Source organism: Macrotis lagotis, chromosome X, assembly GCF_037893015.1.
Source record: "Macrotis lagotis isolate mMagLag1 chromosome X, bilby.v1.9.chrom.fasta, whole genome shotgun sequence".
Taxonomy (NCBI): Eukaryota; Metazoa; Chordata; class Mammalia; order Peramelemorphia; family Peramelidae; genus Macrotis; species Macrotis lagotis.
The window spans coordinates 668,967,026-668,993,598 of record NC_133666.1 but is presented as its reverse complement, the minus strand read 5'-3'; the positions used below and the strand labels follow the sequence as shown (position 1 = coordinate 668,993,598).

Here is a 26,573-nt window from a genome sequence, read left to right as displayed (position 1 = left end):
GGAATATCTTGTTTTATAAATTTAACTCAGTTCTTTGATATATTTCAGAAATTCTGAATGTAAATATTGTTTCCCAGATTTCTGCATTCCTAATCTTGGTTGCATTGGTTTTATTTGTGCACATACACACCCATTTTATAGTGTATGTATGTGTGCTATGTGTATACTACATAATACCTATTTTATTATTGTTGTTTCAGTCATGTCTGACTGTCTGTGACCTCTTTTGGTGTCTGAGGCTGGATTTGAACTCAGGAAAATGAGTCTTCCTGACTCCAGACTCAGCTCTCTGTGCACTGTGTGGCTCCACCAAGAGGCCCTCTAATACCTACATTCAGTGGTAATCCAAAGTTCCGTTTATCTTCTCTTCTTCTTTCCACAGAGTACCATTCTGAACAGAGCCTAATGCTTTATGGGCTTTACTAGTTAGGGAATCCTAGGTAGCTTATTTTATAGGTAGTGAGCTAGATGAAAAACTGGAAGATTCTACTTTTAAAAAAATGGATGCTTATTTAAACATGTTCACACTAGGTAGATAGAAGTAAACAAAAACAAAGAAGTCACCAGCAAAAGAAAAGATTATTCATGTTCTACTGGAAGCTTCGATAGTACAGACAGAATGTAGTGAAAGTCTACTTTTTCTGTATTTACATTATTCTCTCATAGGGAAAAAACAGATGTCTCAACAACTCAGTGATGGAACTTTCCGCACAGATAGGACAGTTACAAGCTCGAGAACAGGCACTCTCCACAATGATCAAGCTTAAGGTAATCCACGAGCCTTCCCTTTCTGACTGGCTTGTTTCCTTCTCAGATGTCTTTATTAGGCTTGATGAGAACCTTGAGAAAGCAACCAAATAACTGGCATATTGACCCAACATTCCCTAGTGGGCACGGGCAGGGGTCCTTGGGGCCCTCAGGCTGATTCTGCTGCACAGCAGTTTACTGATAAAGAGCACATGAAGAGCAATTCAGTCAGTAATGAATATTTCCAAGTAGCTCGATGATGCAGTGGGTAGAGCACTGGCCTTGGAGTCAGGAGGATGGGAGTTCAAATCAGCCTCAAACACTTGACTCTAGCTGTATGACCTTGGGCAAGCCACTTAACCCTGACTGCCTCACAATCAGGATCCTCTCTAGTTGTTCTGATCCATATCTGGCCACTGGACCCAGATGACTCTGAAGGAGAAAGTGAATCTGGTGACTCAACACAGCCCCCTCACTTCACTTGCTTGTCATGGCATCATCTCCCTAATGTTGTGGTCTTCTTTGAGAACCAAGGACAAGCATTATTATTATTATTATTTCCAAGAAAGTATAAGGGTGAGGCTCTGCAAGTCTAACAAAACCAGCTTTATTCCTGGGCTCCCCTTAACCCAACTTCCTTCAAAGCTCATTTTGGCCATCCCCTTAACTATCATCCTATCCTCAGAAATTATCTTGTGTTTATTTTGAATTGAATTGCTATGGACATGGCTTTCCCCTGATGAATATAAGTAACTTGAGATTAGGTCTTTTTTTGATCATTGTATCAGTTTAGCAAGGACTTGGTACAGAGTAGTGGGCACTCAATGTTGTTGAGTACATGAATGAACCTCATCTCTGTCTTTCTTTTTCTTCCATTGTCTTTCTTTTTTTCTCTTGTTCTTTCCATTTCTGTTATCTGATCACACCTCATTATAACCTTTAAGGTCTGCAAAGTGATTTAGAAAGGTTAGCTAAGTTCATTAATAAACAGTGGCTATCCATTGGCTTTTATGAATTTCATGTAAATATTTCTGGTGATGTAACACACATATATATGCATGTGTGTATATGTATGTATGTATGTATGTATGTATGTATTCACATATATTTCTAGTATATTTTTTGCTAGAGTATCCAGGCTCTCTGAAAAAAAAAATCTTAGAGAGAAACCTTTATAAGATATTCTTATTGGATCATTATTTTAAATATTTACATATATACTTGTTGACTGCTAATATAAATATAAGTAAACTTCATTGTTCTTCCAAAATTTGAAAAATCGAGACATTTAGGATAGAATTCTACCTAAATGTTTTGATTATCTTAAAGAAAGACTTTTCTTTAATTGGTAATATTAATCTTTAAGTACATTGACTGCCTAAACAATGGGGAGCCTGCCCCAGTGGGATTCAGGAAGACAAATTCAAATTCAGAAACAGATGTACTTATTAGCCCTATGACCTTGGACAAGTCATTTGATCTTTTTGTGCCTCCTTTTCCTCAGCCATAAAATGGAAAAAGAAGAAAAGAGGGAGGGAGAGTGGACTAAGTAACCTTGAAGGGCTCTTCCATCTCTAATTCTTCAATCATGTTTCACAGGGCATTTTTTTTTTCTACTTTGGATTTTTAGGTTAACATAATGTGGTTAATGTAAATGTAAGTAAATTGAAATACATTTCTAATCTGCAGGACAAAGATATTGTTGAGGCAATCAATCATATTACGGACTGTTCAAGTAAATTTAAGACGCTAGAACATGCCTTACATGAAGCCAAACTGGTGGAATCCTGTATTATCAAGGAAAAGCAAGATTATAAGCAGAAAATGAAAGTGCTAAAGTTTGAAGTAAACAAACTAAAAGGTAAGGAATGAAATTACATTATAACATGCCACCACATTTTTGTGATATGTATTGAGAAGGATGTATCTAATGTGTTTTTTTATTTTATATTATTACAATAATCTTGTGAGAGTAAACATAACCCCCCCCCCAAGAAGATGGGAAACCTCAAGAATAATGAGAGAGGGAAAAAAATGTACTTCAGTCTGTGGTCAGATTCCAATTGTTCTGTTTCTGGGATGAGTTGCCTTCTTTATCATAAGTCCACCAGAGAAGTTGCTTCATTATTTTTCCCACAGTTACTATTACTAGCTGCACCTCCACTCTATTCCTCCCCACTCTCATTTATTCTATTCTCTCTCTCCCTTCATCCTGTCCCTGTCCAAAGGTGTATTGTATCTGAGTACCCTCTCCCACAATCTTTTCTCTCTCATATCACCTATCTCCCTCTCCCCCCCCCCATTCCCCCTTATCCCATCCCTTTCTTCTCATTTTTCTCTAGGGTAAAATAGATTTCTATACCCTATTAAGTGTGTATGTTATTTCCTCTCTGAACTACTTCTGATGAGAATGAAGGCTCATTCATTCCCCCTTGCCTTCCTCCTGTTCCACTCCATTGTAAAAGCTTTTTCTTGACTCTTATGTGAAATATCTTAGCCCCTTCTTCCTCTCCTTTCTCTTCCTCCCAGTACTTTCTTTTGTCATCCATTAACTCCATATTTTTACTATATTATAACATTATATTCCTCTCCTTCCTGTGCCTTGTCTATATATGTTCCTTCTAACTGCTCTTATAAATGAGAAAGTTCATGTGAGTTATCAGTATCTTCTTCCCATTCAGGAATACAAATAGTTCATTATCATTAAGTTCCTCATAATTGGTCCTTCTTGTCTACCCCCCTCTATGGTTCCTCCAAGTCCTGTACTTGGAGATCAAACTTTCTGTTTGGCTCTGGTTGTTTCAGTAGGAAAGTTTGAAAGTCCCCCATTATTGAAAGTCCATCTTTTCCCCTGAAAGAGGATGTTCAGTTTTGCTGGGTGGTTGATTCTTGGATGTACACTAAGATCTTTTACCTTCTGGAATATCATATTCCAAACCCTACAAGTCCTTATTGTGGATGGCCCCAGATCCTGTGTAAACCTGACTATAGAGCCATGGTAGTTGAATTGTTTGCTTCTGGCAGCTTTTAGTATTTTCTCTGTGACTTGGGAGTTTTGGAATTTGGCTATAATATTCCTGGAAGTTTTTCTTTTGGAGTCTCTTTCAAGAGGTGATGGGTGAATTCCCTCAATTTCCATTTTTACCCCCTGCTTCTAGGATCTCAGGGCAATTTTGCTGTGTTATTTCTTAAAAAATTTCTTAAAAAGTCTAGACTCTTTTCCTAGTTGTGACTTTCAAGTAGCCCAATAATTTTTAAATCATTTTTTCTGGATCTGTTTTTGAGGTCAGTTGTTTTTCCCAATGAGATGTTTCACATCTTCTTCTATTTTTTTAATAGTTTTATTTCTTCCTAATTTCTTGCAAAGTCATCTCAGCTTCCTTTAGTTCCATCCTACATTTGAAGGAATTATTTTCTTCAGAGAGCTTTTTTATCTCCTTTTCCAGCTGGCCAATTCTGCTTTTTAAGGCATTCTTCTCCTCATTTGCCTTTTGTTTTGCTTTTTCCATTTGGTCTACACTGGTTTTTAACATTATTTTCTTCAGGTTTTCATGCATTTCTTTCACCAACCTGGTGATTTGGTTTTCATGATTTATCTGGATCACTCCCATTTCTCCTCTCAATTTTTCTTCCACCTCCCTTAATTGCTTTTCAAAGTCTTTTTTGAGCCCATTAATAATCTGAGTCTCTCATAGAGGCTTTGGATACAGAAGCTTCAAGTTTGTCATCTTCTGAATCTTCCATAGGACCAAAGTAATTTTCTATGGTCAGATTCTTCTTTTTCTTTTGTTTGCTCATTTCCTCAGCCTATGACTAATTTACTGCACTTCCAAGACTTTGAGGGGTTTTGGGGATACCCCACTGGGACCTTTATTCCTCCAAGGCCTTATGCTTTCTAGTCTGTGCTTTGATATGTGGAAGACCACAGGTAAATACCCTCTGCCCTGGAGCTGTGAGGAGGGTTCCTGCTTGGCTATCTTTATATGGAAGCCCAAACTGCAACCTGGATTTGCCCACACTCAGGTGTGGGCAAACAGCAGAGTCCTGCCCCAGGGAGAGCAGAAAGATTTCTGCAATCTCCCACTACCCCCTTACCATCTCTGGGCTGTGCTCTGGAGGTGCAGGCTGGCTTTCCTAATTCCTACTGCAGGTTTTCACCACAGGGCTGCTCTGGGGCCAGTGCTATTGTGCACTTACTGTGGTGTGGCAGAGCTTTCATTGTCCCTTCAAGCTGTTCCCTGGGCTGTGCTGTGCTGTGGCCATGGCATTTTTCCAACCCCCAAGACCTGGTGAGACACACATTTCCTACAGAACTTCTAAGTTGTCTTGAACTGGGAAATTGTATTACTCAGTCTTTTGTGGGTTCTACCCCTCTAAATTTTGTCTAGAGTCATAATTTGACAGCTTTTGGAGTTTTTTGGAGAAGGAGTTTCCAGGAATTCCTGCCTTCACCCTGCCATCTTGGCTCCGACCCTCCAATGTGGTTTTTATATTGGGAACTATTAAAATGAACATCTAGTTAAACAAAGTTTTCCTTAACAACTGTCCATTCTTCTAGTAAGTGAGGGTGAAACCATTTTTACAGGTCACTTTAATATATAGTTAGTTGCCATGCTTGAATACCTGCAGATACTTCGTTGATTTCTGCCCATTTTTATCTTTTCCTCTTTTGTATGATTTAAAGAACTACTAGCTCCTCTAAGCTCTTAATTGAACCTTAAGATCTGTCTTTAGTTAATGCATGTAGTGTGGGCCATGGAAAAAACCTTGTTCCTAATTCCTAGCTCAGAGTATTCCTGATAATCGTTCAAAATGCTGTTGTTGTCTGAGTGATGGAACACCTTGATTGCAAGTCAGGGATCAGATCTTTTATAACCACAAGGAGTCTTGTGCATAGCTAACTGTACTCAAAATGTGGAAAAATTGCAAGGGTTGTTGTCTCCAGTTGAAATTTCATATCAAACTCTTGTCACAACCATTGCATCAAGGTAAAAAGTTTCAATCACAAGAAGGCCAAGTAGGTTTTCTCTTTCTAATGATGTCAAAAGATGTGAAAAGGTACTAGTGCTTTTGTATAATTCAAAGAATAGATTCTTTCTATTTATCTTGAAGATGACCTAAATGAAAAGACGAATGAAAATAACGAACAGCGAGAAGAGATTATTCGCCTCAAACAAGAGAAAAGTTATCTTCATGATGAGTTGGTCTTTACTGGTAAGTATAAACAGCTTGTTCAACTAGCATATGAAATTAGACATGTGTGCAGTGAACTCTTGTTTTCTTCCCTGTTGTTAGTTACATTTCTGACATATGTCAGAGGAAAGATCTATTCCCCAAAATATAATTTTAAAGACTTTTTGGTCTTTTTTTCTCATTAAATATGGACATTCATCAGTAGAAAGGAAAACCTCTATGGAAGCTTATGCTAGTTCAATGTCATGGGATGGAAGGTATCCTTGATTCCCTTGTGCTAATTGATTCCAGGTCCCTGAAAGTCCTACCAAGCAGGGGAGGCTTCCAGAATAGGTCCAGTGGTTTCTGCTTGTGAAGGAGAATTGTATGTGTTGGCACAAGGGGCTGGAGATTTGAACTGACTAAGGCAATCTGGTTTTAGAGTTGATAAGACAGCCAGAGGTTGGATTTGGGGAGAAGACATTGGAGAAGAATAAGCCAAGCTGTAGGAGGGGACATCTGAGAAGATCTTGGTCACCTCCCTTTGAGGGATGAAAAGAGTCTGAAGAGCAGGATTAGTACCCAAGAGAAGAAGCCAGGAAAACAAACACATTAGTAAGGCAATGAGAGAAGGGAAAGTGGGTATTACAGAGCTGTCCTCATCCAAAGGAGCTTGAAAGAAAGGACTGAGGCTCTTGCTACCAGTGAAAAAAGTGAGCAGGGGCGGCTAGGTGGTGCAGTGGATAAAGCACAGGCCCTGGAGTCAGCAGGACCTCAGTTCAAATCCGGTCTCAGACACTTAGTAATTACCTAGCTGTATGGCCTTGGGCAAGCCACTTAACCCCATTTGTCTTGCAAAAAGAAAAAAAAAAGAAAAAGAAAAGAAAAAAGAGAGCAGGTACATTGACCGGTAATTCTACAAAGTACAGAATACTCTCCCTCCCAAAGCTTGAAGAAATACCTCCTTTTGTTCCAAGTTATCAGGGATAATGAAATGGTCCTAAAAGTCCTGGAGGAACAGCGTTGATATCTGTGAGGTAGAAGAAAGACTTGAAGTGGCAGCAGAGAAACCAGTCCTATGTCAGCGATAAGAGAGCAGAAGAGAGGCACACTGTGATGGAAAGGAACCAGGACCAAAGTGTGTGAGAGCCTCTTCTTGAAGAAGAGGAAGAGGAGTGCTCTGTTCTCCAAGGTGTGCCGGAAGGGCTATGCTATGTGAGAGACTTTTGGGAAAGGTGAGAGAAGACCAATGGCCTTGGGTGACTCCTTGTTAAGGGAGAAAATGCCTTCCATGTAGTCAAGACTTAACAGGGAACCTACAAACACTTGTCCAAGCTGATGACTGCTACCCTTTGGTGAAGAGACTGAAAACCCTAGGGCACAGGTGGTGTTTTCATCACTGCTTCCCGTTAAAGGTGAAGGGTACAAAAAAGAAAAGTAGATTTGAGAAGAGAGCAACTAGTTAAGTTGGTACCTGAAAATGGAATTCAGGTTTATGAACCAAGGCTTAAAATATAAGGAATTTCTAGCCAGGGATGGTGTACAACTAACAAATTTTGACAAGAATGTACTTGCCTGCTATCTTGCAAGTCCAAGTCTAAAAAGGAGGAGAGGAGAAGAGGACGCTTCCTATGTAGATACCTCAAGGTAGATACCATTGAGAGCAACTGAAATGTAAAAAGGATAACAGTTAAGACATCCAGAAGGTAATTTCAAGGAAGGAAACAGTAGTGAAACTTAAGTCCTTAAATGTCCAGTCACAAACATACTAAGTGTAGCCAAAGGTCATAATGAACAAGAGGATTTAATTTAAGATGATGATTTTTGCAATGTTGTCAGAGCAAATGACCTCAGTAGGAATTAGATTTGAAAGAAACAGGATGGGGAAAAGAGGTTGGGAATTAGCAAAGAATATATTAAGAAGGTCTACTCATAGGAAGAAAACTAGGAGCCAGAGAGGGGAAGCATGTGGTGGAGAGCATTTGGTTGCTCTCAGTTTATAGAGAAACAGAAGTAGTTTTATTTTAGACCACCTAGACAGAAAAAGGAAATAATTGAGGAAGTTGGGGGGAACATCACCAGCCTGGAACAAAGGCATCATGTGGTGGTGATGGGAGCTTTCAGTCATCCAATCATTTGTTGGAGTTTGAATTCTGCTAAAACCAAAGAACCTAATAATTTCTTGCTTTGCCTTAATAAAATATTTTTATTGTTCAAAGGATAGAGAGATCAACAAAGAGGAATTTAATTCTTGAGCTTATATTTTGCCAAGAGGGAAGAAATAGTTTCTGGGGTCAAAATTACAGAAACTTTGGGGAGAAGTGATAACTCTCACGAATTATGAAGGAAAGGAAATTTGGCCTTAGTTTGATGTGCCCCTTTGTGAAAACAGATTGCAGAAGGTTCAGAGAAAAGTAAGTTCTCATGAACCCAAAATTCTATAGGGGAGATCAGCCTTGGAGATCCAGAAGTTCTCTAGAATGAAATTTTGAAGACATAAAGGGAAATGGTTTTGATGAGGTAGGAAACTTTTGGGCATTTATAGACAGTGATAAGGAAGCCCAGGGAACTCACCAATGAGTATGGGTTTTAAAAACATAAATACAGAAGGTGGACATGTAATTCTCACTGAGATGAGGAAAACAAATTCTGTGGCATGGTGCTGTATGTCAGACATTCTGGAGCTTGGAATGAGCACCCAGGGAACAAAAAGGGGCACAATCCTCTATTAGGGAAAGAAGAGGCTCAGAGAAGAGACAGGACTATCTGGGAGGATGGCACAGTGATAAAGGATGACATGGTGACAGAGAGAGAGGGCCAAACTATGAAATTCTGATTTCGCTTCTGTTTTCTCTACCTTTGGAAGGGCAAGGATAGAACAAAAATGACCAATAGGGAACTGGTACCCAAGAAAAGTAAGGAGATTAAGAGAGGGCTTGGCTACCCTTAATAAAAGCTTTGGGCCTAGATAAACTCCAGCCTTGAGTACTGAAAGAATATATCATTTTGGGCCAGTGGTATTTGAAGGATCATGGAAAGTGAGAGAGGCACCAGAGGACTGGAGAAGGGCTGAGGAAGGGAGCAGTGACCATGGGACTCACTTTCAATTTCTTTTTAAATTTTTTTTTTAGGTTTTTGCAAGGCAAATGGGGTTAATTGACTTGCCCAAGGCCACACAGCCAGGTAATTATTAAGTATCTGAGGCTGGATTTTAACTCAAGTACTCCTGACTCCAGGGCCAGTGCTCTATCCACTGCACCACCTAGCTGCCCTCACTTTCAATTTTCTGAGAAAATTCTGGAATATATTATTAAAGTCTAGGTTAATGACCAGTTAGAAGAAGTGATGTTCACTTAGAGCCAAGAACAGGTCTTAAACAGATGATTTGTTTTCCTTTTTGATAGATTTCTTATACTGTTGGCTTAGTAGATTACTGTAGATTAAGAGTTTGTTGAGAATTTAGCAAATCATTTAATCAGGTATTCTTGTTTGAGTCCTGTGGAGAAGATGGAGAGAAACAGACTAGATAATAGAATGCCGGCTATGTAAGATCTGCAGGATCTGGAATTGTTGAATGGCTGGGCTCAAGAAGAAGCCACTAATGGGTACCTGTCAGTTGGGAAGGAAGTACCATGGAGTCCCCCAAGAATTTCAATTCATCAACAAAGAAAATTTTGTTCTTGAACTTACTTTTACTTTTGTTAGCAGCAAAGAAGTGATTTCTGGGTTAAAATGATGGTAACCATATAAACTGGTATGATTTATGGAACCCTATATAGTTAACCCCATATAGATTAATGTTTGGTTTTTTTTTTATCAATGACTTGGGCTAAAACATGTCTGGTGCTTGTCAAAGTTACAGAAGACACAAACCTACTCAGTGATGGAGTCAGGATCCTCAAATTTCTTGAGAGACTAAAACATTGGGCCAGTTGTAATCAGGAGAAATTAAATAAAAATAAATACAAAGTTTTGTACTTGAATTTTTTAAATCTCCATAAAAGCAGTTTGGAAGGGCAGCATAATTTGGGTTTTCTCTGAAAGAAGTTCTGGGAGTTCTATTGAACTTGCAATTCACTATGAGTCAGTAGGGTGAAATAGTGGACAAGAAACCAAATGCATCTTTAATGCTTCATAAAGAAAGACATTTATAAGCTGGAAGGTATCCAGAGGAAATGGGACTGGATACACTGTCATAATATTTGACTAGCCTTCATTAGAGAAGAAGGATGAGGTTTGTTGTTTGGCTCCAGAAGGCAGAGTAATAGGTAGAAATAAGATGATATTTGTCCTTCATTCTCAAAGAGAACCCTGATATTAGGGAGGTGATATCCTGACATGAATTGAATTTGAGTGAGGGGTTGCTATGCTAAGTCACCAGCCTCACTTTCTCCTCAGGAATCATCTGGGTCCAATGGCCAGATAGGAAACCAGATCTGGAGATGGCCCAGGATGGGATGCAGTTGGGGTTAAGTGACTTGCCCAAAGACCTAGCTGTAGCTAGTTAGTGTTAAGTATCTGAGGCTGGAAGGTAGAAATAAGAAGGCATGTCTTGGCTGGATGTCAAGAAAAGCCTCTTAACTGTGGGGAAAGGTTGCCTCAGGGAACCTCCCCCTCAATGGAAATCTTCAAGAAGAGACTGGATGGGGGCAGCTAGGTGGTGTAGTGGATAAAGCACGGCCCTGGAGTCAGGAGTACCTGGCTTCAAATCCGGTCTCAGACACTTAATAATTACTTAGCTGTGTGGCCTTGGGCAAGCCACTTAACCCCATTGCCTTTGCAAAAAACTAAAAAAGAGAGACTGGATGACCATTTGTCAGACAACTGATGGCAGAGATTGCTTTGGGATAATGACTACTGAGGTCCCTTTTAGTTGTGAAATTTTGCAATTCTGGGACCACCCTCACCAGAATATAACCCACCAATTGATGGATTTTGGTGGGGGCTCCAGAAATCCGTGGTGATGGTGAAGGGAGTGCCATCCATGTTGGTCCCTAGTGCAGGGGATGAAATCTCAAATCTATTGGAATAGTGAAAGAAAATTTCAGAGTTAAAATCATTTACACAATTGAAAAACATTCCCATGCTAGGCTCTTCAGCATTAAAGCAAACCTTTTTATGTGGGCAGGTTAGAACACATTTTATTAGATTAACAGTAATATTGTGTTTAGAGTATGCTCCCTTTTTATCTGTTTGCTCTTTTATCCTACGGGCATGATGATTCCAAATTAATACTTTATCAATGGGCCTGTGATCTCTCCCAAATGAACATGACCCCTCTTGGCCTTCATGTTCTCATTCACTCCCTCAGATGTCTTTGGGGGTACATTTCCATTTTGTGGAATCTACAGGAGCTCAGGCAGCCTTTCTTCTCACTCTGCATCAGCCACATCCTTTTCTGGCTAAGAGCTGCCTTTACATCACCACTTGTTGGTAAGGAGACCCCAGGAGTGGTCTTGGAGCCTCTTCACTTTTATCCTGGGGTCTTAGTCTGAGATTTGGAACCATTGGCTGTAATGGGGGAGAATCTGGGGGGTGGGGGGGAGCAGCTTGAGATCCTTGAAAAATTGAAATTATCCTGAATTTATGGACTGAGAAGGCGAAAAGGTAAAAAGATAGAATTTCCCACCAGCAGAGGCCACTCTTTTTATTGGTTGAGAAATGACTTGAAAGTAAATAGATGAGGAGACTGAGCAGTGGAGATTATGTGACTTGCCCCTGGCTAGTGGAGAGCAGAGGCTGTCCCTGTGGGTCTGAGGAGTGCAGGTGGGCCTGGTCAGGTCAGGTCAGGTCAGGGAAGTCAGCATGTGCTTGGTCAGGTCTGGAGAGCCCCGGGCAGACATGCTTGGTCAGTCCTGGTCAGGAACACAGTGGAACTGCTTGCCTGGATGAGTCTTCATGAGCAGCTTTGGTCTTGTGGCTGTCCCCTGATTCCCCAGGGCTGGAGCTGCTGGGGTTCTTCACAGGTGTTTGCATTCATTTCCTTTAATTCAAATGAACCTTTTTAAAAAAATTTATGTTCATTGTAGTCATTTTCATTTTACTTTACTTTGCACTATACACATTTGCATAAAAATTCCATTGACCATTTTTAAAAAGAGCTTATTGGGTTGAATGTAGGGTACTAGGCTCTAAAGATGCAAAGACAACCCAGACATTGTCTCTGCACAGATGTCTTTAACCCAAATGATAACATTCTAGGGCAGAAGATATCCAAAATGGCAGGGGCGGGGGGGGGGGGGGTAGGGTGACTCAAAGTATAGAAAGCTGCTTGTTGTTGGAGGATTCCTAAGATCTTGTAGAGGGCAGCAGCTTCACTTCACCTAGGAGAGATAGAAGGAATTGACAGATGGCTGTGGCCCCCAGAGGCAGCCACTGGGATATTGGGGTGTAGAGGATGGAAGGTGATTGCTCCAGGAAGAGGCCAGAATGGCTTCATTGGGTGAGATCAGTGTCCCATGGATAGCAAGGAAAGTGAAGTGGGGACTGAGCCTAGGGACTTAGTTGTGTGTGACCCTGGGCAGGTCATTTCCCCTGTCTGCCTCAGTTTCTCCATATGTAAAATGGGGAGAACTGCCCAGTTAACATTCTGCTTCTGTCTTCTTTGCCAAACAGGACAAAAATGAGCAGCAGGGAGTTGATTTCCAAGAAATGAGATTGCACCTACTTGCTTGTGATAAATTTAAATCACTCACCCAGAAGAACTTACATTTTTGGGTACTGGAAGAATTCATTAATATGGCTGCTGAACCACTAGCAGTTTTATTTGAAGGATTGTAGAAAACAGGAGCAATATTGCAGGACTGGTAAAGGACCAGGGACCTGATTTTAGAATAGAATCTGCAAACTCTAGGCAATGTGCTTGACCATGATTCCTGAGAACATTCTAGAACATATTATTCAAGGTATGCTAGTGAACATTTAGAACAGGAAGCGATGAGGACAAAGGGAAGTATGAAGAGCAGATCATGCTAGACTAACTTCATTTCCTTTAGTGAAGGGTTACTAAACTGATGGATCTTAGAAAAGCTATAGATGACAGTTTACCTACAACTTCCATGAGAATGTTGGGAGACAAAAGTCCTGATGGCAGGTCCAGGGTTCAGATCCTGCCCCCTGTGTTAAATCCCAGACTCCTCATCTGTAACATGAGGAGATTGGTTTGACTGGCCCCTGAGACCCTCTCAGCTCTAGCTCAGTGTTTTTATGAGATGAACTCAATCCCTCCTGTGTCTTTCTTTGGCCTCCTTAAGGACTAGAGGCATGCTTTTGCAGAGCACCTGGCCAGGTGGATATAGTTTGTTGTTTTTGTAACAATAACTTTATGACATTCCCTAGCATTTTTCAGGAAATATGTATGATCCTTATTTCGAAAAAAAGAATTGTTATGCATCATAAATGAGAATGGTGACATGGGAGGATCTTCAAAGATCACAGATAGCATAGCCTTAGGTTCTTTCAGAAAGTCAGATCATCAAAAATATCAACCTTGGCTTTTGAATTTTTTTTGAATTTTTTTAAGACATATCGATCTAAGGAAGATTTAGCTGTCTGTGACATGTCTTAGGCACTCTTTCACTTTACTTCCATCATCTCATTCAAGTTCACCTGTTTGGGAGGAAGTTTTGTTTCCTCAGAAATCCAGACAGATCTTTGACCAAACTCCATCCCCAAGAGCCTTGACATTGTGAGGACAGCTGCCAAAAAAATCCTCTGGTCACTGGAGGAATCCACCTTTTGTCATCACCTCCCAGTTCTTGGACAGCCTCTGATTGTTCTTGAGCATTCTCCTTTGATGTCTCCTCTCACCAGCCTCTCCATCTTTGTTTCCATGTCTTTGGAGGGAGTCTTATTACTTCCCTCACTGCCACAGACCAACCCCAGTGCAGTGAGGATGTTGCTGAAAAGATGGGCCTTTGTTTTATGGGAAGCTGCTCCTGTGGGCAGCCAGCTTCTGTTTCTTGTGCTTCACCCTGAGCTCAGCTCACTCACTCTCCATACTCAGGAAAACACTTAGGGGGAAAACAGCTCCTCTGGGCCAGCACTGGACCAAGTATCTGATAGAGATCAGATCTCCCCAACAAGCCTTCTTAGCTGTGTGAACTAAGAAATACCTAAGCCTGGATTTGAACTCAGGTCTTCCTGACTCCAGGCCTAGTGCTCCGCCAAATAGCCTAGAATAGGGTTTCTTCACTTGAGAACTGTAAATTTTTTCTGTTCTTATAGCTGTATTCCTTGGCTTCCTTTGCAAGCCTATAAATTTTATTTTATGCATTTAGCAGCAACATTCTGAGGAGTGCTTAGGTACTCAGAGGGTCCATGGAATGGTTAATACTGGGGGCAGCTAGGTAGCACAGTGGATACAACACCGCCTCTGTAATAAAAATGATCTGAGTTCAAATCTGGCTCCAGACACTTAATATTACCTAGCTGTGTGACTATGGGCAAGTCACTTAACTCCATTGCCTTGCAAAAACTTAAAAAAAAAATGGTTAATACTTCTGCTTTTGCCCCTGTTCTAAAAGTATGTTGAAATGTAGACTGTGGATTCTTTTCAGCCGTTCTCTCTCTTTTGTGGATGGACAGTCTGGGACATCCTCCTATAAGTGATTACAGATCCTTTCCAGGGAACATGACAGGTCTTGGACTCAATTCAGGAGGCACGATGTCATCCACGAATAGCAGCATCTGGAGGATGATGCCACCCGCAACCTGTCTTCTGGACTGGATCTCCTCCATCATGGTAGCAGATGCCTTTGGCAAGCATCCATCTCCTTGTCCAAGACCTTGCCTGAGGGGTCTTCTCAAAGGTCATGAAGCATGATTCTGTCTTCCAAGGAGTCTTAAATGCTTTTACTGTATGGATGAGAGCCATCTTAAAAGAGAGATTGTAAGACATGGTTCTGTTGACTCAGATACTTTTTTGGCATCAACAAGCAATAGAAAATGGACCTATTCTGTCTTTCAGTTAATTGTGAAATGTCAAGCTGACATCCATTCTGGAAGGTTTTTTCTCTATGAATGGCCTTATCTCTTCCTTTAAGATGCAGCTCAGGCACCATATTCTGCATCAAACCTGATCTCCCATCTGCAGATGCCTTCCTTCCCTAAGTCTCTTCGTCTTTATGCTGTAGAGGTCTTTGTTTCTTGAATTAGAACTCATTGGGTAGGGATTGGTCAATTCCTGATGTTTACTGTCTAGCACATTGCCTGACTGTTGATCAGATATACTTTTGATTCTGAATAGAAGATTCTCATTATATTTTGGGGATAGTTAGTGTCTCAATAGGGCAGCTAGGTGGTAGAGGGAATAAGGCACTGGCCTTAGAGTCAGGAGGACAGGAGTTCAAATCCAGCCTCAGATTTGACATATTCTAGCTATGTGGGCAAGTCACTTCACCCTGATTGCCTCGCACCAGGGCCATCTCCAGGAGTCCTGAATCATATCTGGCCACTGGACACGATGACTCTGATGGAGAAAGTGAGGTTGGCGACAGCTCAGCCCTCCTCACTCAAATCCAATTCACCTGCTTGGCATGACATCATCTTCCTGTTTTCATAGTCTTCTTTGAAAATGAAGGACAAACTTTATTGATGTTTTCCAGTTCACCTTCTCTTATAAGGTTAGACATTTCCCCCAAGCCTTTGTCCTTTGGAGTTCCTCCCAGGTATGTTGGCTTCTGCCCAGATCTCTTCTGGAAAGTTTTCATTTTTTTGGTTCTCATTAGAGACTGTCTAGGATTCAAATGTGGTGATATCACATGTTTAATGAAGAAAACAGCTTGTTACAAGATTTTAGTGCAAATCTGTTCCATCTTAATTTTGTTTGTAGCTCTCCTTCACTTTCATCTGTTGGGTTCATTTCTAGTTAGACCCTCAAGATTGGTATCATTTAACCCTAGATGGATGCAGCTCCTCTCAGCAGTCAGGTCTATCTCCATTCAGAGGAAGAAAAACAAAACAAAACAAAATATAAAAACCCCTATAGAATCTGAATGTATACTACTTTCACTTTTTTAAAAAAAATTCTCATATTATTTCTTTCCTATCTCATGGTTTTCTTTCTTTTCCCTTAATCATAATTCCTCATCCTGAAAATGACTAATCTGAAAAGATGTTAAACACAAATGTGTATGTACAACATTCACCTGACTGTTAGTTGCTGAGGGAGGGAGTGGGAAGGGAGGGTGGAAGGAAATTATGTAACCTAAAAGTATGCATATGCAAACTTTCATATTATTAATTGGAAAAATAAAATAAAATATCTATTTAAATGGGGAAAAAAAGAAGATTGATATCATTTAGTTCCTTCACCTTTTGGGAAGGTTTTCAGTCAGAGTGTCAACAGTCAAAATTTATGGATTGTCTAAAAGCTGTGTGATTCCTAGCCTCCAATTCCCTTTTTTCTGACACTTTCCCATGGTCACTGATAAGCAGAAGGTACCTTCCAGGTCTGTGGGCTGTGTTTTATTTTTTGAGGTTGCTGGGTTGCCATGGCCCAAAGTCATTTATTACCAGGTGGTTGATACCCTGGTAACAAGCTTCTCTGTGAGGAGGAAGGTAGTTAGGCTGGAAGTCAGAAAATAGAACTGGTTGAATGCTGGGGTGCAACCTGAAGCCTCTCCAGCCTGGTAGAACCTATCTGAGTTCACCCTCTGCTGGTCTCCACACCAGCAACAGATGTCAGAGTAGGACTTGGAGATGGAGGAGGATTTACTTAACAATTTTAATATCAGTTTATGCTTTGGGATGGGTTATTTATTAGAAAGGGATTAATTTGTCAAATCAGCATTAAAGAAAATATAAAGTCTAACAATGCATTAATAATAATGCTGACAAATTCCTAATCAAGAAGTCATACCATATACTGCTCAAGTAAGTGTTGGGTCATCATTCCCATATTTTCTATTGGTTTTCCTCTTAAGATAATATAATCACACTTCTGTCCTTCCGAGAACCATCCCTTGAATAGTTTGTGAGGCTCCTTGCATTTACAAGATGGTGAAACATGTTACTTCTGATCCCTCTGATTCCATGTGACCAGTGTCAGGAAGAGGGAAGTGTTCACATTTTAACAACATCGAATGAAGATCAACTCCATCGGCTATGACTTTATTCACAGAGCAGCAGAAGGTTCATGTCTTGATGATCTAAGTCTGGGGTGAAAAAACTTGTGGTCCTTCATGTTCTCCTGGACTTGAAACAAGAATAAAATAGACTTTGTATGTTAGATGTGTAATTCCCAGCAAAAGAAATATTGCAGGTTATTTTTTAACTATTGCAGGATGATAGTGTCCTGCGATATTTTTTGAAGTTAAAGAGCATGAGAAATCTTGGACTTGAGAACTGAACTTCTGAAAAATGACAAGGTATTTTGATTATGACTAGTAAAAAGTATCTTAATCTATTTGTTTTTAAAACAGTCGAGAGAGAAAAGAGGAAAGAACAATTACTTGATCTCGCAAAATCAAAACAAGAACGAACAGATACTGAACTACATAATTTGAGACAGGTATGAATCTAATTATGATTTGGCTTATAGCTTTATTTAAATCATTATTAGATGTATATGTCTCTGTATTCTCCTTTGATATTTTTTATAGGTCGAAGGTATTCTCTCCATCCAGCCAAATCATACATAATCTCTTCAGGCAATACAGAACCACACACATACATATTCATAGTCATTCCTCCATTTGCCCATAAATCTGCACCTCCCCAGTCTCTATATTCATTGATTTTCTACCTAAGTGCTTCCTTTTCCCCATTTTGGGGCTCAGAATTGTGGTGGTCAAGCTCCCTACATCTGCTTGGGCTTGGTCATCACAGTAGCTCCTAAATGTTCATAACATTTCATGGTAATTGATATAGGACTCAGAGCCTGCAACCTTTCAGGTCCCCACTCCATCGTTGGCATCACCTTCCTCTTCTTTCAGGATCCCCACTTCATGCCCTTCTCTCTGTTCCCTTTAAAGACAGTCAACCTAAGAGTTTGCCCAGGCCTGCCTTGCCTCCTCCCCTTCCCCTGCTCCTTCCAAACAGGGTCATTTGTCCTCAGACTGGCTCTCCACTGGCATCTGTCAAATCAGACATTCCTTAGCAGCCCAGGCAGTTAAGTTGCCACCACACATGGCTATATGAAGGTCCCATCTTGCCTGCACATTTCTCTGCTTTCTCTCAAGATGCCAACCTTCACAGGAACCTTCTCATGTTGCCTGATTCTTGTTCACATTCTTCCGCAAAGATTCTCCTGATGACTGGTGCCCATCCTCCCAGGATGCCAGCATTGCCCACTGCTCTCCAGGCCTGGCCCGCCATCTGTCCTGGTCCTGCACACTTAAATGGCCAAGCCCTCAGTGGTACCATGTTGCTCCTACCATCTCTTTGCGTATGGGTGTGCATATGCATAAATAGATATTTTTGGAAATAAAGTCCCAGAGATAAGTTAAAAAAAAAAAAAAGCTTGGCTTCAGGCTGTTGGCTGGAGAAAGTACTTTACTGGTTAAGCCCAGCAATTGTTCCTTGACTCCGAGGGTTAGAGACTATCATACTGCGAAATCTTTGTACTTTATTAAGTTGTGGTGAACATGCCAAGTGTCAAATTGAAATGATGTCATTGCATTCTCTAGATTAAAAATGGCTGATCTCTCCATATCTGTGTGCAGGTATATGTCAAACAGCAAAGTGACCTGCAGTTTCTTCATTTCAATGCAGAAAATTCTAGGGATGACTTGAGGATGGAGGAGTCACAAATCCAGGAAAACAGGTACAGAGCAAGCCCCTTCTGAGTGATGGGAAGGGGGTGCCAGGGGTTTTCAGCCACCGGAGATAGGAAGGAGAGCAGATGAGGAGTTCAACAAGTGCACCCTCCCTCCCAACTGTACAGTACTGGCTCCAAAGATTCTGAGCCCTCCCTAGTCACTCTGATGGCTGCCCATTAGACAGGTCTCTCTGTTGGGTTAGCGATTATTAGATCCTTTTTACTGAAGAGGAAACTGTTGCTTTGGTGATTTGCCCAAAGTCTCTAGAGTGGTAGAGCTGGGGCTAGAATCCAGGCCACTTGGTGAGTCACTAACCTGCCATGGTGGGATCTTATTCCCATTTGATGTGCATTGTGGATCCATCAGAGACCCCAATTCTGAGGTTTGTCATTAGGAAAGAGTGAAGGCAGATTGAGGTGGAGAGGCCCACTGAGAGCCAACGCCTGCAGAGCATCTTCCTTGGCTATATATACTCAGTCAGATGATTTTGAACAAGTGGATTTTTAAAATAGTAGGGATTTTTTTTTTTTTGTTCAGTGATGTAAGTCCTCATTAGCATTTCATTTAATTTCAAGAACTTGTGCTTTTCCCTGATGGCCAGAATTCTGCTTTGATTCTGAAAGCTGAATTTGACCCCCTTGATAGAGACAACTATATATACTATATGTAGACAACTATATGTAAAGAAGCAGGTAGGGCCATGATGCCAATAGGACACATCACACCCCTACGCACACTTAAGTTTCCTTAGCCTCAGTTTCTTCCTCTGTAAAATGGGGATAATATTCATTCAATACAAACATACATACTGTGTGCTCGGGAGGTCAGACCACGGTGAGATAATGTTCTTTGTTCTTGAGAACAATCCTAATATAAATAAAGGGTATTAAATTCTAATTCTCTAGGCAGATGTTTTGCCAGGAAGCCTCTGGAGTCATTGGGTGGAGGGAACTTTTCCCACCCCTCCACTATTCCCCACAGGGTAGCCTTGTCCTCTGGGTGATTCTGGCAGCTGCTTGCAAAAGAGAGAGGGAAAATGCTCCCAGCTCCCAGTACCCTGTCTGCAGGGCAGGAGAGCACTGACCTGCATCAGCACTGGCAGCCTCTGCCTGCTCGACTTATTACCCAGAGCTGCTCTGCAGCCCCGAACATAGCTCCCATGCCCCTACCTCCACACCCTGTGAACCCTGCTACTGCTGGTTTGAAGTCTGGAGGTCTTTCTTCTTTGTGTCCAGCTTCCTCCCTGGCCCCCTCATGGGACTACCTTAGACTGACAGTGAGTTTTACTGTGAAATAAAGTTGTCATCTAGGGATCTTAGCTCTGGTGCTGTTCCTCACCAGCTGTGTGATTCTAAATAAGACATTTGTCCTTTCTTAACCTCAGTTTATTCCTCTGTAAAATGTGGGTAACAATACTTACCCTGCTTACCTGAAAAGGTTGTGGTAAAGAGCCATTCAGATGGTGCACAGGGAGCATCTCATGACATTCAGGGGCTCAATGGGAACGAACCCCACCCTGTCCCCCTCACTGGTCACATGCTCCTGGACAATGGCTCCAGGCCCTCTTTCTGCTTGATGGAGATGATGTTGGGTTGGTCAAATAAGGGGATAGGTAATATAAGCAAAGAGCTGTCAAAAGGTCTTTCCTCTCCTACCTTAAGGACTACCTGCACAGTTCTTCCTCCGTGAGCCACATGGGGCTCTCAAGAATACATACTTTTGGGAAGAATTTATGTTCCTAGCTTTTATTATTGCAATTATTTTGCAATTACATTGCAGTTTTGCATACAGTGGATATTGATAGCATGGATTGTAACATTTATATTTCTCAATTTTCTTTTATTTCTCTAATGTTCTCATCATTTAATAATGATTTCCCTTCTTCCTGCTCTCCTTTCTTAACTTAATTCCTTCTTTTTTCTCTTCTTCCTCCCCTTCCTTCCTTCCCTCCTTCTTTCCTTCCCTCCTTCCTTTCCAGTGTTCCAAATTACATATAAATTATTTGAATTGCTGATTGACTTTTCATGCTGAGAACTTAACAAAATTAGGCAAGGCAATAACAGATTAGCATGGGGTGTTCAGCCATTAAGTGACTGTTGTGTGCTAGTTCCATTTACCACTGAACAAAAAACAAAAATGTCAAATATGGTCCTTGCCCATGAAGAACACATAGTATTAGGGCAACTAGGTGGATAGAGCACAGACCCTGAAATCTAGCCTCAGACACCTAATACTTCCTTAGCTCTGTGACCTTGGGCTAGTCACTTAACCCCATTGCTCTGCAAAATGCAAACAAAAAACCCAACAAAACTCATAGTGACATTGGGAAGATCACTCATGCACACCTGAAATTGATCCATGATTGGTTGAATATGAAAATCATTAATAAAACCCCAGATTTTATAGTATAGGTAATCATAGAATAATGAGGAAGGGAATAATTATGTTGTACAAGTGAGCACAATGGAAGTTAGGCCAGGAAAAGTTCAGTCTTGACTTGAGCTTTAAGGGAGTTTCCTGGAACCTCTGAGGGTGGAGCTGGACCATGAAAGATGCCCTTTTTGGCATGGATTTGATCAATGAATTAGAAACAAAAATGACGTTAGGGTTTGATCTGAATTGATAAGATCTATATGCAATGTGTAGAGTAATGGTGTTAAATACATATCATAAACTTTTAGTTCTTTGTAATTGTCATTATAGCAGAGAATTGAGTTACTCGGATCTTGAAAATAACCCCAAAATCAACATTAAGAGAGAGGGGAATCAGAAGATACATGCTAATGATCATGAAAGTGAGGCCTCCAAAGTTCAACACTATAGGTCAGAAAAGGGTGGTTATGACGGATGCAGAGAAGAGAAGAGAGTTAATCTTGTGTGTGGGGATGAGACTAGTACTGGAACTTCAGCCATTTTTGTAAAAGATCCTCTTGAACGACAAAGGCCTTTGCCCTTGAAAGAGAAAGTCCAGTTTAATACAGTGCGCTCCGGTGAACCTAAAAGGAGAAGTATGTTGAATAGAAACTGCCTGAAGTCAGCCAAGAGCAACGACAATGAGTCCTTGCCCTGGGAGCACCATCACCACCACCACCACCACCTCCTTGTGCCGGATCACAAGCACTGTGATCTCAACTTCTTTGTGACCCCAGGCTTGGCCAGGGCAAAGCAGGTGGAGAGGCTGGAAATGGAGCGCCTGGAGCAGATGGAGGTGACAGAGACCTCCAACTCCCAAGTCAATGAAAGTTCTCTGAGTGAGTCAGACATCTGTGAATCTAAATGCTGCCACCCAAGCAATTTCATCATTGAAGCCCCAGGGCGGAGCTCCGTGTCTGACATGGAGTGGACCAGAATCTTCAAGCCTTTGAAAGCAGAGAGAGTTGTTCGACCCAAGACTGTGTGCACCTGCTCACGGAGCATCTGTGGAATCAAGTATCACACCTTCAAAAGGTAAATTAGGGTCCCATTGACCAAGACCCAGGATAAGCCCAGCTACGATACATAGAAATCCTTGTTAAGATGTCTGTTTGAGGGGCGGCTAGGTGGCATAGTGGATAAAGCACCGGCCCTGGAGTCAGGAGTACCTGCGTTCAAATCCAGCCTCAGACACTTAATAATTACCTAGCTGTGTGGCCTTGGGCAAGTCACTTAACCCCATTTGCCTTGCAAAAACCTAATAAATAAACAAATAAATAGATAGATAGATAGATAGATAGATAGATAGATAGATAGATAGATCGATAGATAGATGAAGTAAGATTTCTGTTTGCCCACAGGACAGACTGGAGACCTTTGATACAGTCTTCATGCATTCAAGAAACATTTATTAAGCCCCTTCAATGTGCACACTGTTAGCTCTAGGGGTGCAGCGTTCATGCAAATTCTGTTTTAAAATGAACAATTTATTAAGTACTTGCTGTATTCCTGGGGATACAAAGAAAGGCAAAAAATGAGATCCTTCCCCTCATTTGTACAATATGAATGATTTGTACAATATGAATGAAAGGAAGGTATCAATCTAGCCCCTTACAGTTAAAAAAAACTGAGGCACAGAATGGTGAATTGTCTGGCCCATGACTCGAGCCCGAACTGGGATTTGAATCCAACTTTTCCTCACTTCCAGGTCTTCCCTTGGATTTGCTATAGATGACTTCCTCCATGAGGTTGATAGGGAGGGACCCTGAAGGAGGGAATTCAATGGAAATTATTTTGATTCTTTTTCATATGCTCAAATGGGGAACTAAAAATGAAGGGGCAAGTTTGATGAATTTAAAATAAATGTCCAGATGAAGGTCTTGAGGATCCCTCAAGATGTGTGTGCTAGTATTGAAGGAGAGAGGAAGGGAGGAAAGGGAGGAAGAGTGAGAGGTCCAGATAAAATGTTGTAAGAAAATTGGAGGACAGAAAATTCACCTGGGAGGGACAGATGTTCAAGAAGGTTTCGTGGAGAATGTGGCCCCTGGACTGACCTAGAAATTCTGAAAGGTCCAGTGTTTCATTGTAATGGAAACATAGTCTGGAAAGGGAAGATGGGTCTTAAATGTCAGCTTAAAAAGTTTCTGTTTTTCCTTGGAGTCGGTATCTCAAGGTTAGACTTGTGCCTTGGAAAAATGGCAAGCAGTCTGAAAGATGAGAGGAAAAAGGAATGTCAGTGGAGGGAGATCCTGGGGCTTGCTAGGTAGACGTGAGAGTCATCTATGTAAAAGTGACATTTAAGGCCACATAGGCAGATGACATCCAAGAAAGAGATAGGGAGGGAAGGAGAAAGAGATAAAAGACAGAAGGAGTAAGGGGGCGAGGGAGGTAGGGAGAGAATTGGGAAGTCAAAGTTTTAAAAATGAATGTTAAAAATTATTTTTATATGTCCCTGGGGAAAATAAAACTAGAGACAAAAAAAGAGAGAGGCCAGGGGAGAGAGAGAGACAGAGAGAAGCAGAGGCAGAGAGAGAGGGAGAGAGAGAGAGAGAAGAAAGGGAAGCAGAGAGCCCAAGTCAGAGTGGGAGAAGCATGAAATGGCAAAGGGAATGAAGAAAGGAGAGTCAGGCAGGAGCATCCAGGAGCTCTAAGAGTATCTAGGAAAAGAAAATTCAAAAAGAATGAAGGATCAAGGGTAAAAGACTCAAGGGCTGGAGTAGTGTGAGGAGTTTGGAGGAGGAGAAGGAGGCAGTGGTTAAGCCAGATGAGGAATGTGGAAAGTAGAAGAAGCAGGAGAAATGAAGAGCTGGAATTCATGGTCAAGAGGAAACCCTGAGGCTTATGAGGAGAGAGACTTGAAAGAGGCCCAAAGGCATGAATTTGTGCTGGGAGAGGGCAATCTCATAGTTGAGAAGTTGGGAACAATTGGGAAGTGGACAGTTGGCTCCCCCTCTGTGAATGACTGAGATGCAGTAGAGATGGGGCAAGCTCTGGGACATTAATATTGTTATACAGGGACAGCTAGGTGGCACAGTGGATAGAGCACTGGCCCTGGAGTCAGGAGGACCTGAATTCAAATCTTGCCTCATATCCTTAATAATTACCTAGCTGTTTGACCTTGGGCAAGTCACTTAACCCCATTGCCTTGCAAAAAAACCCCCAACAACAACAAAAAAAGAAGAAAAAAAAGTTGTTATCCCACTAGACTAGAAGACCAGTTTTGAGTTCATTCAGGGCAGGGGAGAGTAAAGCCCCAAAATATCAACACAGGGATAGAAGCAGAGGTAGACAGACTGCCTAGGGATGCAGGCCTAAAGACAATGCAGGAGAGCGAGCCTTTAGACTCACATTTAAAGAAATGTCTTTAGGAGAAAACCAAATTTCAGTAATGGCTTTTAAGACAATCCTGAAGTACCATAGAACACCATGTGGGAAACCAGCCACTCCTACTACCTACACAGGATTTGGTTCAACTGCCTATTTCACAAGTCTTTCCTAAGAGGACTGGTCATTTTTTTTTTCATTTTAAACACTTTCTGGATTCTTTTTTAAAAATTGATAATTACTGTCACTTCCTAGTGAGCCCTCTCTTCTCACCCCTCCCTTGTCTGGCAGTAAAGCTATAATGACCCAAAACTGTATCCATGTCTGAAAATGTCAGCCTCATGTCTACCCCACCTCTGAAGAGAGAAAGGCTGGTGGCATGCTTTGCCATCAAATCCTGGTAGTTACTGTAGGTCATTGCATTGCTTGAAAGATCTTGTGTTCATGCTGTCAATCATTATTATTTTTTTATTTTTATTTTTTTTAGGTTTTTGCAAGGCAAATGGGGTTAAGTGGCTTGCCCAAGGCCACACAGCTAGGTAATTATTAAGTGTCTGAGACCGGATTTGAACCCAGGTACTCCTGACTCCAAGGCCCGTGCTTTATCCACTACGCCACCTAGCCGCCCCGCCCCTGTCAATCATTATTATTATTGTGATGATTATATCAGTTGTTACAGCCATCATTCTCTCAGTTCTGGGTACTTGATTCTGCTTCAGTTGCTGTCAAACGTTCCAAGTTTTTACTAATCCTTCCAATTCATCATTTCACCATAGAGAAAGGATGGGAGAAATGAATCCAAAACATCAGGGGTACATTTTCTTAAAACTTCAATTTTATCACCCCCCCCCATGAAATAAAACAAAGCTCCCAGCAACTTCCCTCATCCCCAGCACATTTTATTGCACACAGTTGGCTTCATAAATGTCTGCAGAAATTTATGCCCACATTTCTCATGATTTGTTCTCTTGGATGACCCTGCCTGGAATAGTTAACTCATCATTTACTTTTGCAAGACTCCTGCTGGTATAAGCAGATTTCCATATTCTTTCTTATAAAAGGATTTCTATAATATTGATCAGTCCTACCAGGATTTAATCTGAATTCTTTCTGAAATTGGCCTGTTTGTTTTTCAACCTAGGGTGGTACCTCATCCTGGGGAGATTCTGTAACTGCAAGCCCATTGACAATGATGATGGTGATGGTGATGCTAATGTGAGGGTTTTCTGTATTTTATCGACAGCCCACCAGTTGCATTCTGGCATTCCAACCGCATGGGTACTTCTGCCATAAAGTGCTCAACAAAGAATGAGGAGAGAGTCACAGATTTCTCTTCAGAAAAAAGGCATTCATTGGGATTTTTGTCAAGCAGCAGAGGCCCAGATTCAACCTGCCATCATGTTAGTATTTGACTTGGGAATGACATGAAGATTTGGAAACAACTGGAAATTGCAAGGGCCTCTTAACCTTGCTGCAGTTCAGTAGTTAGATGCTGATGTTGGTTTTATTTTAGAAACTTGAGGCTCTTTTATAATAGTCTTTGAAAGTTAAAACATTTAATTTCCCAACTCAGATTCCCCAAAGGTGACTCTCAGTGAATCTGGGTATTCTTAATAGTAAATGTGCTAGGGCAGGTAGGTAGTGCAGTGGATAGACCACTGGGCCTGGAGTCAGGGGGGACCTGAGTTCACATCTGGCCTCAGGCACTTCATACTTACTGAGCTGTGTGACCTTGGGTAAGTCATTACCTTGTTGCCTTGCAAAACACAAACCAAAAAAACAAGCAAAAAAATAGTGAATGTGCGTGTTTACATAGATTTTAGTGCCAATTACTCACTGCAATAGTGATGGGTATTCTAATATGACTCTATATAAAAACAAATGTGATAGACTTTCTTTACAATACTTATTTTTTTAGTCCTCTTACCAAGGGGAATACAATTAATCTCTGAAAACAGACATTCTAGTTTCCTAACATTAGTATCCTATGAAGTGATTTGTCTTCCATGACTTGCATATTGATGACAAAGGTAGAGAGGACCTTCCTTTGTAGAAAAGTATAAACCAAGAGCACTGGATTTGGAGCTGGGAGACCTGCGTTCACATTTTGTTTTTATTACTTATTCCTTGTGTAATCTTGAGCAAGTTAAGTCCTCT

The 26,573-nt window shown here is 41.1% G+C and overlaps 1 protein-coding gene across 3 annotated transcripts in view; it reads left to right on the top strand.

Moving 5' to 3' along the window:
* CCDC62 (coiled-coil domain containing 62) overlaps positions 1–26,573 on the top strand; it is a 45,727-nt gene that overhangs the window by 11,226 nt on the left and 7,928 nt on the right. For 2 of the 3 annotated variants that reach the window (XM_074205494.1, XM_074205493.1), the window contains exons 4-10: positions 667–768; positions 2,437–2,608; positions 5,860–5,961; positions 17,343–17,431; positions 18,585–18,685; positions 21,384–22,127; positions 25,660–25,816. In XM_074205494.1, coding sequence (XP_074061595.1) covers positions 667–768; positions 2,437–2,608; positions 5,860–5,961; positions 17,343–17,431; positions 18,585–18,685; positions 21,384–22,127; positions 25,660–25,816 — 1,467 coding nt within the window. The remainder of the gene's footprint in view (positions 1–666; positions 769–2,436; positions 2,609–5,859; positions 5,962–17,342; positions 17,432–18,584; positions 18,686–21,383; positions 22,128–25,659; positions 25,817–26,573) is intronic. The other variant, XR_012472256.1, reaches the window with a different exon arrangement.